General features: G+C 56.3%; 1 protein-coding gene across 3 annotated transcripts in view; it reads right to left on the bottom strand.

Annotated features, from left to right (window-relative positions):
* The window catches only part of ADRM1 (ADRM1 26S proteasome ubiquitin receptor), a 31039-nt gene extending 26601 nt beyond the window's left edge, over nt 1-4438 (bottom strand). The window contains exons 1-2 of one of the 3 annotated variants that reach the window (XM_040988257.1): nt 4228-4438; nt 2482-2613 (exon numbers count right to left, since the gene is read on the bottom strand). In XM_040988257.1, coding sequence (XP_040844191.1) covers nt 2482-2518 — 37 coding nt within the window. In that variant the 5' untranslated portion in view covers nt 2519-2613; nt 4228-4438. The remainder of the gene's footprint in view (nt 1-2481; nt 2614-4227) is intronic. The other 2 variants (XM_040988255.1, XM_040988254.1) reach the window with 2 other exon arrangements.
* Nucleotides 4439-16910: the final 12472 nt, after the last annotated feature.

Raw genomic sequence — 16910 nt, 5'->3', positions numbered from 1 at the left:
AGCGCCGTGACGGGGTGACATGGACAGCAGGTGTGATGTGGACAGCGCCGTGATGGGGTGACGTGGACAGCGCCGTGACAGGTGACATGGACAGCAGGTCTGACGTGCACAGCGCCGTGACAGGTGACGTGGACAGCAGGTGTGACGTGGACAGCGCCATGACGGGGTGACGTGGACAGCAGGTGTGACGTGGACAGCAGGTGCGATGGGTGAGTTGATGCAATGAGCACTGGTTTGAACACAGCTGTCACCTGACTTGCTGTTATCTCCCTGAAGCACTACCCACTGAGCCCGCAGGCAGTGGTAAAGGAAACAGCCAGCTTCAGGAAGCCCCATCCCACCAGGAAGGCCAACGCAGTGTCCTGGACGAGCAGCTCTTGCCTTGGGATCCCAGTACTCTTGGGGAGCGGACCGAGACCCGAGGTCCAGGCAGGCCCTGTGCCTGGCAGCTTCATACGCACACACTGCCCTGCCCTCTACCCCTGAATGCCGCAGTTCACAGCAGCGGCCTGACCTGGCTCAGATACCTCTAGAATCAGAGTCGCCAGCTTGGACGACGGAGCCTGCCAGAACTCCACAGCTCAGGGCTGTGGCACGGCACCCAGAGGTTCCCCTCACTGGGACTTGTTCCCGAGCCAAGGCACACTGGTAAGAAATGCTCACCCACACATTGCCATTGCACTCAGGAACACCACACCCACCACCCGCCTGCCCACAGGCGCCTGTCCGCTTCCGGGACGCAGTCAGCCCTGGGGAGCACCCAAGGGACCAACTCAAGAGGCTCCCGTGCTCAGAGCAGTGTGGGTTCCCAGGGGAAGGGAGACTCCTGCAACTGGGCAGCGCCAGACAGGATGCTACTGAGGGCACAAGGGGCACTCTTCCCTCCTGCAGGGACAGCATGGGCACGACTGGCTCACCTGGCCACCAGGAATGACCAGGAGCTCACAGCCGCCTCCACCAGGGATCTCAGCCAAGTGCAAGCCCCGGCCAGGTCTCCCCAGAGCACTCTCTGGGCCACAGGAAGTGACAGCAAGAGCGCCTCCCAGCTCATGCTCCAGTCAGGGGTCCCAAAGGGCATGGTCAATCTCCCAGCACCCATTCTGTTCTTTGACCCAAGGCCAAAGAAGGCTGAACAGTGTCCCAAGTCCATCAAACATGGCCCGTGCCAAGAGGGACAGAGGGACGAAGGTGGCAAGGAGCCCTAATGGAATGGTTCTCCGGGTTCCTTTCTGGAGTGCCCCAGGGCTGCTTCTCAGGAGTGAAAAGCTGCAGTGTCAGACTCACGCTCATCTCAGCAGCGCACAGCATGAGCAGCTCGGCTCCGGCTGTGCTGGAAGCCAACGCAGTCCCTCCAGGAGCGTACGCCTCAAGCGGCGCAAGCAAAACAGATGAGGAGCAGGTGTGTAAGGCCAGGGCGCTTGCAACTCCTCACTGCAGGGTATAAAGGCCTCTCTTGGTCACACTCCTATGACCCCACAGGGCATGATGCAGTAAGAGGTAGTGCCACTCCTGGGGAGCCATCCTCATATCCCACATGCCAGTTATGATCATTGCACATGGCACATGCACACATACCCCCACTCAGATGCCAGCTGCAGCCCCTGCACACACACACACACACACACACACACACAGATGCCAGCTGCAGCCCTGGCACACACACACATCCAGATGCCAGCTGCAGCCCCTGCACACACACCACACACACACACAGATGCCAGCTGCAGCCCTGGCACACACACACATCCAGATGCCAGCTGCAGCCCCTGCACACACACCACACACACACACAGATGCCAGCTGCCGCCCCTGCACACACACATATGCCAGCTGCAGCTCCTGCACACACACACGCCAGCTGCAGCTCCTGCACACACACCACACACACACACAGATGCCAGCTGCAGCCCCTGCACACACACACACATATGCCAGCTGCAGCTCCTGCACACACACCACACACACACACAGATGCCAGCTGCAGCCCCTGCACACACACCACACACACACACACATGCCAGCTGCAGCCCCTGCACACACACACACGCCAGCTGCAGCTCCTGCACACACACACCACACACACACACAGATGCCAGCTGCAGCCCCTGCACACACACACACATATGCCAGCTGCAGCTCCTGCACACACACCACACACACACACAGATGCCAGCTGCAGCTCCTGCACACACACCACACACACACACACTCCAGGCTGCAGCTCCTGCACACACACACACGCCAGCTGCAGCTCCTGCACACACACCACACACACACACACAGATGCCAGCTGCAGCCCCTGCACACACACACACACACACACACATGCCAGCTGCAGCCCCTGCACACACACACACACGCCAGCTGCAGCTCCTGCACACACACCACACACACACACAGATGCCAGCTGCAGCCCCTGCACACACACCACACACACACACTCCAGGCTGCAGTTGCTGGTCTGTCTCCCTCCTGACTCACCAGTGACAGCATCAAAGAACTCTTCCTCGCCGCTCATCCTCCTCACTGGCACACGGGCCTCCTAGCGGATCATCGCCTCGGAGCTGTTGCCCCGGAGCAGGGTGGCACTTGGCACAGTGTACACAGCAGGGCCTGGGGTCGAGGGGACATTTGATATGGTACCAGAAGCCTTTCTGTATCTGTTTGCCATCCTTGCAATCCCTCCAACTATACCTAACAAAGGAAATGAATTCCTCCCAAGAAGCACGTGACTCCCTAGGTACGGAAAGCAGCACCCTCCTGGCAGCGTCCAGCTCAGGAACCCACAGGCCACCACCACTGTGGTCATGCTACAGAATAGCTATGAGACACAGCACTCCCTGGGGAACCCATTACAGCCCCAAGAGCCCGAGCTTCTTCCCAGAGGGAGAATGGATGTCGGCCTGATCAGGCAATTCTCTGACGTTGGCCCTTGAGGCATTCTAAGACAGCGGACAGTGGACAGCGTGAGGAAGAAGGTGTGAGGGCAAGGCCCACCCACTCTCTGGCTCAGAGCTCACCCCCGGGGCTCCACCCACACAGGTGAAGGCAAACCAGCTGCCACACACCGGATCTTAGGACAGGAGGCACAGGCCGGCCCACTGCACGTTCCTGGCCCACACTCCGAGAGCCGCTGGGAGCCAGGAGAGACTCTGCAGGCTCAGGAGGCTGTCGCTGTCACTTCTCTGCCTCGCCAGGCCGGTGACCCACACCTGACCCGCTCCATTTCTGGCCAACCACTCAGACTTGTCACTCACCAGGAGGGGCAACTCAAGAGGAGTGCCAGGCCCCAGGCTTGGCCTCGCGAGCGGGGGATGAGAGGCCGGCCAGGCCCTTCTCCCTGCTCACTTCCCTGTCCCCTTGAGCTCTCCTGCCGCACACTGCTAGCTGACACAGTCAGAAGGCCCTCAACGACGGACTGCCCCCCCGCCCATGCCAAACCACACAGGCTGTGGGGTCCTGTGATGCCCCATGGACTGCCAGGGCCAGGACTCAGGAAGAACCTAGGCACTGTTATTGCCAAGATGTGACCGCCCGAGCGACAGGCCCAGGCTGCACCATCTCCACGGAAGCTCAGGGCTCCAAGACACCAAAAGGACGAGCCTGGGCAGGTGGCCACCACTCTGACACGGGCACCCATACAGCTGCACCGGTTCAAGTCCTGGCTTCTCCACCTCCAATCTAACCCCTGCTAACGGAGCCAGGGAAAGCAGGATACCCCAGCGTCTACCCAGGAGACCTGGATGGGGCACGAGTCAACCAACAGCTCCCTGCCTTCCAAAAAAGGAAATAGATATGCCAGTGGTGGCAGGGCAATGCAGGCAGCACCGAGTCCTCTTCCCCGTCTTCTTCTCCTGCTGGCACTCACCTTTGTGGTGGCCAAAACCACAGCCCAGGTGAGAAACAGCCTGGACAGTGAGCAGTGGGGTGACCTGAGTGTCCTGCACCCCACCCCACCCCACACAGATGTGAAGGCCAGGGACATTGATGGGCAGAAACAAAGGTTCAGGGCAGAAAACCACCCGCCCAACAACCCAAAGCCTGGCACCTGCCTAGCTGTCAGCCACGCCTTGCCTCCACCCAGTCCCTCCATGTGCCCCATGTCGGGAGACCATAGGCCGCCTGCCCACACAGGGACTGCCCCCAGCGCCACTTTTTGGCTTTCCTACCATGAACTGCTACTAAGAAACAAACCAAGTTTCTCCCATTTGCAAGAAAAATCATTACCTGGGCACCTCACCAAGTGAAGCCTGGGGTGCTGCCTGGGGCCCGCGAGGGCCCGGCCTGGGGGACACTCTCCAGGTGTGGCCTTCAACCTTGGACCTCCCTCCGGGAATCCGGAACTGCAAGACACAATCGAGAAACAACGGCCACCACAGTCAATGGTGAGCCCGTGATGGTGGAGTCCCACAGGAGTGCCAGTCGGTGGTGATGGCCCGTGATGGTGGAGTCCCACAGGAGTGCCAGTCGGTGGTGATGGCCCGTGATGGCGGAGTCCCACAGGAGTGCCAGTCGGTGGTGATGGCCCGTGATGGTGGAGTCCCACAGGAGTGCCAGTCAATGGTGAGCCCGTGATGGCGGAGTCCCACAGGAGTGCCAGTCGGTGGTGATGGCCCGTGATGGTGGAGTCCCACAGGAGTGCCAGTCGGTGGTGATGGCCCGTGATGGCGTCCCACAGGAGTGCCACAGTAGGTGGTGGTGGCATCCCACAGGAGCGCCAGTTCGGGGCCCGGCTGCTCCAAAGCTAGAGCCTCGTGAAGCAGCACAGGACAGCCGAGTGTTTGGGGCCCTACACCCACAGGGGGGTGGGGACCCAGAAGAAGCTCCAGGCCCCTGGCTTCAGGCTAACCCCATCTCAGTCAGTGTGGCCACTGGGGTATGAACCAGCAGACAGGTGTATCTTTCACTCTCTCTGCAGTCCTGCCTTTCAAATCAGTAAAATAGGTAGAATCAAGATGGCGGAATAGGGTAAGGACACGTTTAAACGGACGGAGAAGCATTTAACCAGAATGAAGCAGAGAGGACATATTTCAGGAAATAGGAAAGGACAGAACAACAGCAGAGGGGTACGTGGAGACTGACAGACACAGGAAAGCAGCGGGCACAGCACTGTGGTGTTGCAGTGAATGATATTCCAGCACGGCGATCTAAACTCCACCAGCAGCCGGAACTCCACCAGCAACCAGGTGGGAAGGGACTTTCACTGGGAGCTTGGGAGGTGAACCCAGACGGGGAACTGTCTGTCCTGCTGGTCCATTTGATTTGACCAGGAGCAGACACAGAGCAGCAGATCCCAGGCGGGCAGTGCGAGAACAGCAAGGATTTCATAGCCCAGTCAGCCCCCTAGAGCTGAATTGGACGCCATTTTGCCTAAGGAGGAAAGGGCAAGGGAAAGGACTGAGCATGCTCTGAGCAGGGAGTGAACTCATTTCTGACTCAGTGACCTGCAACGAGCTGGCATTCTACGGGTTCCATCCAGGGCAGGTTTGGGTAACCCTCAGATCTGACAGCCAGCAGATCAAGAACTGTTGTGGTAGCACGTCGGGCGCCATTTTGCGCACTGTGCAAATAGCTTTGGGACTGCAGAGGACAACAGTGAACTGCGCATGTGCTGAGCTCGCGAGAACTCGCTGAGGTCCCGCAAGAAAATAATACCGACTGTGGCATCGTGCGGGTCAAAATAGGTCTGTGGAGCACCCAGACCAAATGTCCAAAAGGCTCCGACAAGATCAGCACCACCAATAACCTAACTATATACGACACCTGGTGTCTCTCTAATCCTGTAACCCACTCCAACCAGAAGAGGGAGAAGGGTTGCAGAGACAACAGTGCAGCCTCAGCACGGTATCACAGGAGGTGGAGAGTGGTGAGCCAAGAGCTGGGGCTGTGGAGACCACGGTGGAAATCTGACATAAGAACCCAGACCTGGAACTCGCTGGAGGTTGTGGCACAAGTGGCTGCAAGCAAAAAGTTGTGTACCAACTGCAATAAGTAAAATCGCATTGTGGACCTGTGGGTCACACAGCTTAGAAACCTGCCCCAAGAAGAAGACTCTGCTAACAATGATCAAGAGCAAAAGAAGAGACAAAGGCACAATGAATATTACTGCAAAGGAGCAAAACCCTATGCCAACCTCAGAGTTAACTGAGAAAGACATTGAGAAAATGGGGGACACAGAATCCATAAGACTCATTTTAAAGATTCTGGTCAAAAATGAGAAGTTAATGCAAGAGTTCAAAGAATTTAAGGAAGCAGTAAAGCAAATCAAGACTGGAATATCAGAAATTAAGAACACAGTAGAGCAAATTACAAGTACAGTGGAGAGTCTCCAAAATAGAATGAAGCAAGCAGAAGAAAAAATATCAGAATTGGCAGATATCTCCTGTCACCAGGAGGAAGCAAACAAAAAGCTGGAAGCAGAGCTGGATCAGGCCAAAAAAAGTATTCAAGAATTGAAAGACACTATGAAGAGGCCAAATATAAGAGTTATGGGAGTCCTGGCAGGTGCAGAAAGAGAAGCTGAGTTTGCAAATGTATTTAATGAAATAATCAAGGAAAATTTCCCTAATCTGGAGAAAGAATTGGGAAACAAGATCCAGGAGGGACACAGAACTCCCAACAGGCCTGATCAAAAGCGATCTTCACCAAGACATATGATTATCAAGCTCTCTTCAATTGAACATAAGGAAAAGATCCTTAAATGTGCACATGAAAAACATCAATTGACATATAAAGGAAGGCCAATTAAGCTCACAGGAGATCTCTTACAGGAAACTCTACAGGCAAGAAGAGAATGGAGTGACATATTCCAGATTCTAAAAGAAAAAAATTGTCGGCCTAGGATAACATACCCTGCAAAGCTTTCTTTCATCTTTGAAAATGAAATAAAATTTTTCCAGAATAAAGAAAAGCTAAAAGAATTTGCATCTTCCAAACCTGCCCTACAAATGATACTTCAAGATGTTCTCTTGACAGAGAAGAGGAATAGCACCTACCAAAACCAAAGGCAAACAGGAAGAACATCCCAGTAAAATGACAACAGAAGACTAAACCAATGAACAACCCATTCCTAAAATGACAGGACCAAAGTACCACCTATGTATATTTAACTCTAAATGTAAATTGCTTAAGCTCAATCAAACATCATAGATTAGTAGACTGGATTAAAAAACAAAACCCATCTGTTTATTGTCACGAGGAAACACACTCCAACAAAGATCAGCGGAAACTATATCACATGGGTTTTGTTGTTTTCTGTTGGTTTCATCTCTTTAAAACACTTTCTTCTGATTAAATCATTCAATTACTCGTAGATCATACAGTGGCATCATTTTCTTCAAGAAGGTTCTTGATTTTCACTTCTTCAGCTACACGTTAGACATTTAATAGCATGTTGTTTAACTTCTTGGTGTTGTTAATTTCTTTTTTCTCCCAGAAGTTGATTTTGTTTTGTGGCTCTTCATTTAAGGGAAGGTATAGTAGTTGTATAATGGAGACTGTCATATCTAGTAACATGTCGTTTAACTTCATGGCATTGTAAATTTCTATTTTTCTTTCTATTGGTTTTGTATCATGACTTTTCATTTAAGGGAATGTACAGTAGTTATGTAATGGAGACTAACAACCAGATGTGAGGATGCAGTGTGGTCGGCATCTCTGTTTCCAGACAAAGATGGACTTACAGTGAAACTGTTTATATTATATTTTGACAATAGGATTCTGGACTCTCTGCCATTGTCCATGCCCGCAATGATGAACATATGACTGAGTATGAAGAACTATATGTTAGTAATGATATAAAAGAACTGGGGGGGAGGGAATTGGGGAGGGGATAAGGGAATATGGAACTGTATCATAAAATGATAGCAATAATAATAAAATGTGAAAAATAAAAAAACAAATTAGTAAAATAAATATTAAAATATGAAAGGGAGGCAGGAAAGAGGGAAGGATGGAGTGAAGGAGGAAATGGTCATCTTTTTCCTTTTAAGATTTATTTTATTTTTTATTGCAAAGTAAGATATATGGAGAGGAGGAAGGGCAGAGAGGAAGATCCGTCTGATGGTTCACTCTCCAGGTGGCTGCAACGGCTGGAGCTGAGCCAATCTGAAGCCAGGAGCCCAGAGCCTCTTCCAGGTCTCCCACGCAGATGCAGGGTCCCACAGCTTTGGGCCATCCTGTACTGCTTCCCAGGCCACAAGCAGGGAGCTGAATGGGAAGTGGAGCATCTGGGATTAGAACCCATGCTCTTATGGATCCTGGTGCATGCAAGGCGAGGACTTTAGCTGCTAGACTGCCACGCCGGGCCTGGAACCTGTCATCCTCAATGACACCAAGCAACACTTGTTTGTAGCCTGTGTCACTAAGATGACAGATGTCACCTTATTATAGAAGGTTCCAGAAAATCAGTGAAGAGACAAGAGTGGGCAGCAACCTATCGGGAACTAGTTCAAGTTCCAGCTGCCCTACTTCCGATCCAGTTCCTTGCTAGCGGTCAGGGAAAGTCAGCAGAGATGATTCGACTGCTTGGCCCATGCACCCACACGGGATCTGGAAGAAGCTCCTGGCTCCTGGCTGTGAGCAGGCTCAGCTCTGACCTTGCAGCCACTTGGGAAGTGAACTGGCAGCTGGAAGAACTTTGTCTGTATCTCCTTCTCTCTGAAAATCTGTCTTTGCTGTAAAAATCAATCAAAGTCTTGGACACAACAGTGTAGTGGTTAAAGTCCTTGCCTTGAACGCGTCAGAGTCCCACGCGGTTCTAATCCTGGAGGCTCCACTTCCCGTCCAGCTCCCTGTGTGGGAGACCCAGAAGAAGCTCCTGGCTATTGGCTTTGGATTGGCTCAGCTCCAGCTGTTGCAGTCACTTGGGGAGTGAACCATCAGACGGAAGATCTTCCTCTCTCTGTCTCTCCTCTCTGTATATCTGCTTTGTTATAAAAAAAAAAAAATCTCCAAAAAAATTAATCAATCTCTACAAAAACGCCCAGCCCTAGCTATATGTCACCGCCTAGGTTGCACCGCACGCAGCAAGTGTCCCACCACTGGGAGAAGGGCAGCCGACAGCTGGCGGGCATCCTGGGTCTGGATCATGCCAAATCAGTGTTAACTATACCAGTGTGCCAGCACTGTTGCCTATTCTATTTAAGATACGTGCAGCACAGAAGCCAGCACGCCGGCAGACACGGCATGGGAACCCGCATGCAGGCATGCATGGGCCTGAATGGGTAGGCAGGGCCCTAGGCTGGCAATGGCACACTGCTGGAGGACTGGGCCTGGAGACGCGTGGGAGGGAGGACTGCTGAGAGGATGTGACAGGTCAGAGATGATCTCTAGGGTACATCTACTAACCAGCTACTGCACTTGTAGGGAAACAGAGTGCTGAAACCAGACGGTTAGAGGGAAACTGGAGGACCTTCAGAGCCAAACCAACACACCTGCCCACTGGGTTGTTACCAACCATAGCCTACCGGCACACATGAAAGCCATGGTGGGGGGGCCTGTCTGGCTGGGCTCACGGGGGTGGATTACATTAGGCTGGGCCATGACACTAACCAACTCACAAGAGAACTCAGTCTGGGAGCAGATTCTACAGAGGGCCCAGGGCTGGGTGGCTCCGTGGGACTGCCATACCAGTTAGCTCAAGGGCTGGAGTGGTGATGGGCCAAACCAGGCATGACCATGGAACTCACCAACACTCACGGGCACTGGGATTGGGAACAGGCCAGGCTGGTCCAAGTTGTGGCACCCACAGGATCACCCAAGAATTGGGTGTGAGGCAGACGCAACATCCGCCAGCACACACAAAGGCAGACACTGGGGGACAGACTACTGGGTAAGGGCCTGGCACCCACTGGCACACGTGAGATCTGAGTCTGGGTGTGGGCCTGGTGAGGGAATCTGGGAAGCTCCTCTGGTGGGCTGTCACTGCCACTGGTGAACTCGTGAGTCAGGGCTGTGTGTTGGTCAGGCTGAGTAGGCTGCACCACTTGTTGGCAGGCAAGTGGGTTGCTTCTGTAGGGGCACATCAGGCAGGGTCAGGCCAGACCACAGCACAGTGTCATCCATGGAAGCCAGAGATGGGTGTAGGCTGGTCAGGGCTAGGCCGCAGGGATGGATGCGGTGGGGTGGAGCGGGGGAGTAGGTGGAGTCAGGCCAGGCCAGGCTGCAGTATCCAATGCCAAAAGCCAAGATGGGTGATGGGCTATGCCAGGGTCAGAGCAACCATCAACATGCGCAAGATCTGTGGTTGGAGTGAGCCTGTTTGGGGAGCCGACAGGATGCCCTGGCTGGGCTGTGATCCCCACTAATGAGCGTGAGAGCGGAATGGAGGTGGTGAACCGGGCTGGACACGGCTGCAGTGTCCCTCAGCATGGCTGTGCACTAGGCCTGGGGTGTGGCAGACTGGGTTAGGTTTCAGCACCACTTGTGCTCCCAAGAGCCAGAGTGGGTATAAAACAGGCTGGGCTAGGGCTCGGCACCCATTGGGTCTGGGGTTGGACCAGGTAGGCTGGGCTGTAGCACACTACAAGAAGAGCTGCAATGGGGGACCCAGCACAATAGCCTAGTGGCTAAATCCTTGCCTGGAATGCCCAGGATCCCATATGGGCACTGGTTCTAATCTCAGCTGCTCCACTTCCCTTCCAGCTCCCTGCATGTGGCCTGGGAAAGCAGTTGAGGACGGCCCAAAGTGTTGGGATCCCCACAGAAGACCTCTAAGCTCCTGGCTTTTGATCACTCTCAACATGGACAACTGCAGCTACTTGGGGAGTGAACCAGTGGATGGAAGATCTTCCTCTCTGTCTCTCCTTCATTCTGTAAATCTGACTTTCTAATAAAAATACATAAGTCTTTAAAAAAGGGAGGAAGGGAGGGAGGGAAAGAGAAAGAGAAAGAAAGAAAGAAAGAAAGATGGGGAGGGGAGGGGAGGGGAGGGGAGGGGAGGGGAGGGGAGGGGAGGGGAGGGGAGGGGAGGGATGACACTGAGTGGCCGTTCCCCATTCTGGGGCACTGATGCAGTTGGGCTGCTGGGAGTGGCCCTCTCCCCTTCTCTCCCCACTTTCCCCAGACACAGGAAGAAAAAAGGAGATTGGAGCCAGTTGTCTCATCCACTCTCCCTCATTCCTAGACCCTCCCTGCCTAAATTAGTGGCCCATGTGGGCATGCATCCTTCTCAACTATATAAACATCACCAAAAATAAAACAAATGTATTATGAAAAAGCACTACCAGCTCTGCCCTCTGCAAGGTGGTGGGGATCCATTGGGCACTTGCCACCCAACACCTTCTGGGAGCAGAGCTCCTTGGCAATGCTGCTGCACCCACTCCAGGGGGTGGCTGGCACTCCCGCCCATCAGTCTTTGAATGTCCACTGTGACCACCAGGTCAGGGAACAAACACACCACAAGCCAAGCCGCCCATGATCCCAGCAGTCATGCACTGTGGGCACTGCTGACCAACTGGGTCTGTAGGTGAGTCGTGGACATGGAGGCGGGGGCAGGTGACACCTGGCTGAGCGTCTCAGCCAGGAGCATGTGATCGGCAAGCAGCACCTGTGACAGAGGGTCCACCGCACACAGCGACCCTAGGCCACAAGGGGCTGAAGGGCTGGGATTCACACTCAGCCAGCCCCGGGCCCCAGGGGAGGGCACAGCCATCAGAACCGGGCCCTTCCAGCACCTCTCTCACACACACCACAGTCATCTCCCAAAACCCAGCATAAGATGTAGGCAGGCAGGCTTCGCCCATTCCAGACCCACCTGGCACCTCCTAGTGCAGGCTGGCAGGACCAGGGCTGGGTCCTCATGGCCTGCCACAAGATGCCCAGGGGTGAGCTCAGACTCTGTACACACCCAGAGGCAGACCCCCAGCCCTGGCTCTCTCACCAGGCAGAAGGGGAGCATGGCATCGCCCCAGGCACTGCACCTGGGCCTTACTCCCGCTGGCATCTGGGCCAGGGCTCTGAGGAGCGCCCAGAGATACCTTTCCAACACAGCTCCTCCAGCCTAGGCAACACATGGCACCTCCAAGCGCCTGAGGTCCAGCACAAAGACACTCTCGGCCTCGCCCGACCCAGCTTTCCCTGGTGGAGCCCACGGGGCCCTCCTGACGCCCACTTGTGGGACCCGATCACAGAGTTTGGTCGCCAGGCCGAAAGCCCCCGGAAGGTCCAGGTACTGAGGCCTCGCAAGGACGGGACCCAGCGGGCTGCACATCTCCAAGCTGGGCTGCCATCCACTGCCACCTCCCTCCCTCTGCTCAGTGCCAACACCACCTGCCCCTGGGCTCCCGCGCACACAGGCCTGTGCCAGGAGTCACCACGCCATCCAGACAGGAGCTGTTCTGGGACTCTCCCTGCCTGCAGGCCGGCCCAGGAGAGGCTGCAGGGAGAGCTGGGCAGTCAGGGAACAGCAAGACAGTGGGCCCAACAGGAGTGTGTGCAGAGCAGTGAGGAGGGAAGGCCCCACCTCAGTCCCCCGTGAAGCCACAGAACCCTGTCTGCTCCAGGACAGAACCGTGCGCTCACCTCTGCCTGAGCTGCTCCCACCGGACTTGAGTGCTTCCGGGGTGGGTGTTGGCACTGAGTGAGGAGGGCAGAACCACCGACCTGCCCAGTGCACACCTGCCTGAGCAAGCGCAGGGCAAAAAGCAGCCAGGCTGCCTCTGCCGGGCAAACCAGTCACTTTCTTTTTTTTTTTTTTCTTTTTTTTTTTTTTGTTAAAGAAAGCAGTCTTTTTAAAATATTTATTTCCTTAAGAGCTAGAGTAAGAAAAGAAAGCTCTTCCAGGTTCTGGCTCCCCACGCTCAACAGCCACAGCAGCAGCGGCATCAGGCCAGTGCGACCCCTTCCTGGGTGCAGGGCCTGGGCACTGGGCGAGTCGCCCTCTACTGAGCCCCGGGCACTGGGCGAGCCGCCCTCTGGCAGAAGTCACACTGGAAGGGGCACTCAGCACAGGATGGCAGGTGGCAGGACAAGCAGACTTAGTAGTGCCAAGATGCCAGCCCCTTGTGGGCTATCCTGAAGCCATCAGAGGGTCTAACCTCGGTGGTCCTGCCCAGGCAACCCCCCCCACCCCCTGCCGCCAGGCCCTCACTGCAGCCTGTACGTCTCACAAAGCCCATGGGCTGAAATCCTGAGGCATCACCCAGGACCTCGTACCCACGAGGCCCACCCCTCCAGACCAAGCCCACTAGCCCCAGGCCATGTCTCCTACCCTGCACCCACCCCAACACTTCCCACAGTCAACAGCTCTGTTCTCTGGGACACAGGTGAGCACAGGCCACAGGTCACAGGTGAGCACTGAGCATAGGTCACAGGTCATAGGTCACAGGTGAGCACAGGTCACAGGTGAGCACTGAGCGCAGGCCACAGGTCACCCGTCAGCAGGAAAGGCCAGCACAAGCCAGATGCAGGGAGGACTTAACGAGCGCCCAGCCTCCTGCAGACCCAGGCCAACGCTGACCCATGCTGTCACCAGCACTCTTTACACCCCAAAGTCGGTGTGAGCACTTAGTGCACAGCACCTAGGACACAGCACCTGATCCACAGCTCCAATCCACAGTACTGAGTGCACAGTCCATGGGTCTCAGGCCACCCACATGTCTCAGCCTCAGGGCAGTCCCTTTCTCACAAGTGGCCTTGCCTCCATTCACCGAAACTAACCTGGCAATCGCAGCCCTGTCCCACGCTGCCTTCATCTCTTCCCACGTTTATCTAAGTGACTTCAGAGTCCAAGTCACAGGAAGAGATAGTGGTGTTCCTTAACTGCTTCACTCTCCAAACAGCCGGCACGGCCGGAGCCGAGCTGACCCACAGCCAGGAGTGGGGCAGGTGCCCTAGGGCTTGGCCAGTCCCCACCACTCCCCCAGGCTGTCAGCACGGAGCTGGCTCAGAGGGAACAGCAGGATTTGGACAGATGGCTCTACCCATGCCGCAGGCAGAGGACTGGTTTGCTACGCCACTGTGCCATCCTGCACCCCTCCCTGCCGCACCTGTCTTTTCCAGGACTTGGAGTCTACGACACTGCCCTATGGATTCCGTCCTCAAGTCACAGTCCCCACCATGATGAAGCAATCTCTCTGGGAAGCCAGCCAAGGGCCTGGGAATCCTCCCAGCCACGACTGGCCTCGGCTGCAGGACTCCGGGCCTGTGCACTCCCAGTGGGTTTGTACCAAGCAGGCGGATGGCAGCTGGCTCAGCTGGATTAGTCCCCCAGTTTTTCAGAATCCACCAAAAGGCAGTGAGGGCCAGCGAGGAAACAGAGAGGGCAGATGGCATGCCAGAGTCCCTCGGTGTGGGATCCCGGCTCAGGGCTCCAAGGCTGCACACCCACCCTGGGCAGCATCTGCCCTGCCAGCAGGCCTGGCTGCAACACTCTTGCTGGAATTCGAAATGAAAAGGAAGGAACACCAGAAGCTCACGAAGCCTCGTGGAGCACCGTTAATCACGTGCTCACTAAAGCACAGCGTTCCCTGCCAGGCCTCCAACCCCAGCAGCACCTACACATACTGGCAAAACCATCTCGGAGCAGTAAAAAAATACAACAAACATGCTAATTAATTACTGTACAGGAAAACTAGAACCTAAAATATTCTCCGGATTCAGACACCTTTTCAACATTAAACAGTGCTCAAATGCCACCTTACTGAGGCCCCACAGGGTATATGGAGGAGCCTTTCATGCGTGTGCTGAGCTCTGGCACCAGGTCTCACCCTTGGCAGTCACACCCTAACATCGTGGGCCCCAGAGCAGGAAGGTGTTGAGCAGCCAGGTCTCGGGCGTCCAGGGACCCACCCTCAAAGGACCACGGTCTGCCTGACGGTCTCCCAGCCCTCCTCTCTGCATGGGTGCCTGTGTGCGCATGCATCCTCAGGTGGGACAGCTAGGGCCCGGGGCCGGACACAGTAACTACTGCATGGCCTCACAGCAGCCCCTCAAGGCCAGGGCAGCAGTGACCTCCCCCACCCACAGCTCCACCTGCCCTGCTTCTCCCCTCCCTCAGAACCTCAAACACAGCAGCAACGCAGCTCCGCGCCCCTGCCTCGGCCCCTCACCCCTGCTTCTGTCAGCAAAGCCCGGTGAAATGTGGCTCTCCCCAGGGCGCGCCAGAGTCCTTTCCTAACGCAGCCAACTTGGTGCTTGCAACAGTGGAGTTCAGAGTATGCAACAAGACCCTGGCCTGCAGGCTGCATGGCTCAGCAGATACCATGTTCAAATGCAGACTGGGACCCGGTGCCCTGCGGCCTGGCCTCCCACAGAGACCACCCAGTGCCCAGCTCCCACTGCGGCCTGGCCTTCTGAGGGATGCTGGGACAGAGGACGCGGGCCCTCGCTCTCCCTGCCACACTGCTTCCAAACAGGTAAGTGAGCAAGTCTACCAAGGTGTCCCACTGCTCCTTAGCCCAAGCGGCTATCGGGCACAGTCCCGCTGGCACGTCACGGAGGGTGTGAGCACTGCACAGACACACCAACCACCCAGGCCTGGCCCTCCAACACAACAACGCAAGAAAGGCGGCCTGCCACCCACTTGGCTGCGGAAGCTCAGTTGGACGTGAACGCCAAAGCCACGTCTTGGTGACAAGCCTGCCCGTGCCCGGCCAGCAGCCAGAACCACACCTTCGGTAAACATGGGCCCCGCGGCCAGCTGGGAGACAGGGAGAGCCACTGGACTTAAACGCAAAACAGCTTCTCTGAACACTCGGACACGCAGCATGAGTTACATACAGTGCCACACAGCCGGCAGCAACCACACAGCCGGAATACTCCGCGCACCGAGCCCTGGGCCAAGCGCTCAGCAGCCTGCCTACAGCCCAGCATCCCACGTGGGCGCCACTGTGTCCCTGCAGTCCCGCTTCCCATTCAGCTCCCTGCTTGTGGCCTGGGAAAGCAGCGGAGGACGGCCCAAAGCCTTGGGACCCTGCACCCACGTGGGAGACCCAGAAGAAGCTCCTGGCTCCTGGCTTTGGATTGGCTCAGCTCTGGCCATTGAGGGCACTTGGGGAGTGAATCAGCGGACAGAAGATATTCCTTTTTGTCTCTCCTCTGTAAATCTGCCTTTCCAATATAAATAATAAATAAATAAATAAAGTTCTAAGTAAATTTAATTAAAATTTTGAAACTGACCACTACAACAGGCTGCCCGAGCGCTCTGAGCTGTAGCTGAGCGACTCCTCTAAGTGGCTGAGCCTGGCGCCCACGGCCTCTCTGGAGCACGGGGAGGCCCACGGGGAAAGCCGGGCTCACGGGCTGGCCACGCTGTTCTCAGCCTCCGCAGGAGAAGCCCCGGGTTCCCAGGGGGCAGGTGGCACGCAGGTGCGCGCTGTGGCCCCACCGAGCTGGCCAGGACAGCGTGAGGGGCTGTCACATCCCACCACCTGCCAGTGCCCACCAGCGCCGAAGGCAGGCTGTCCGGTCCGGCCTCGTCAAGAGAGGACAGGCAGGAGACTTCCAAAAGCCAGACTCCAGGGCAGGTGTCAGACGTGAAGTCCTCAGAGTGGGCGTCTCCACCGAGATCCACGCGCGACAGGACAGGGTGCCCATGGGCGGGCCCTGGGCAGAGGGGGCGGCCCAGGTCCAGGAACCCCACACAGGGGCCACGCCGGGCGGGCAGCCCACGGCTAGGGCCTCGGCCGAGGGCGCGCGCCCCACTTACCCAGGGAAGTGTCCCCGCCGAGGCCCGACGCGCGCGGCCTGAACCTGCCCTGCACCGGATCCCTCCATCGGCCAGCGCTCCCCCGCACCGGGCCTCCCCTCCGGCCTCCCCGTACCAGGCCTACCCCGCAACGGGATCCCTCCGTCGGCCTCCCCGTACCGGGCCTCCCCGCACCGGGTCCCTCCTCACCGGCCAGCGCTCTCCTGGACCGGGCCTCCCAGCCGGCCGAGCCTCGCAGCCCCTCAGCCCCGAGACCCGCTGA

Source organism: Ochotona curzoniae, unplaced genomic scaffold (assembly GCF_017591425.1).
Source record: "Ochotona curzoniae isolate NIBS_2020 unplaced genomic scaffold, NIBS_Ocur_1.0 contig_48, whole genome shotgun sequence".
In the NCBI taxonomy this organism is placed as follows: domain Eukaryota; kingdom Metazoa; phylum Chordata; class Mammalia; order Lagomorpha; family Ochotonidae; genus Ochotona; species Ochotona curzoniae.
Note: the sequence above shows the minus strand (reverse complement) of the source record. Positions and strands in the feature narration are given on the sequence as shown.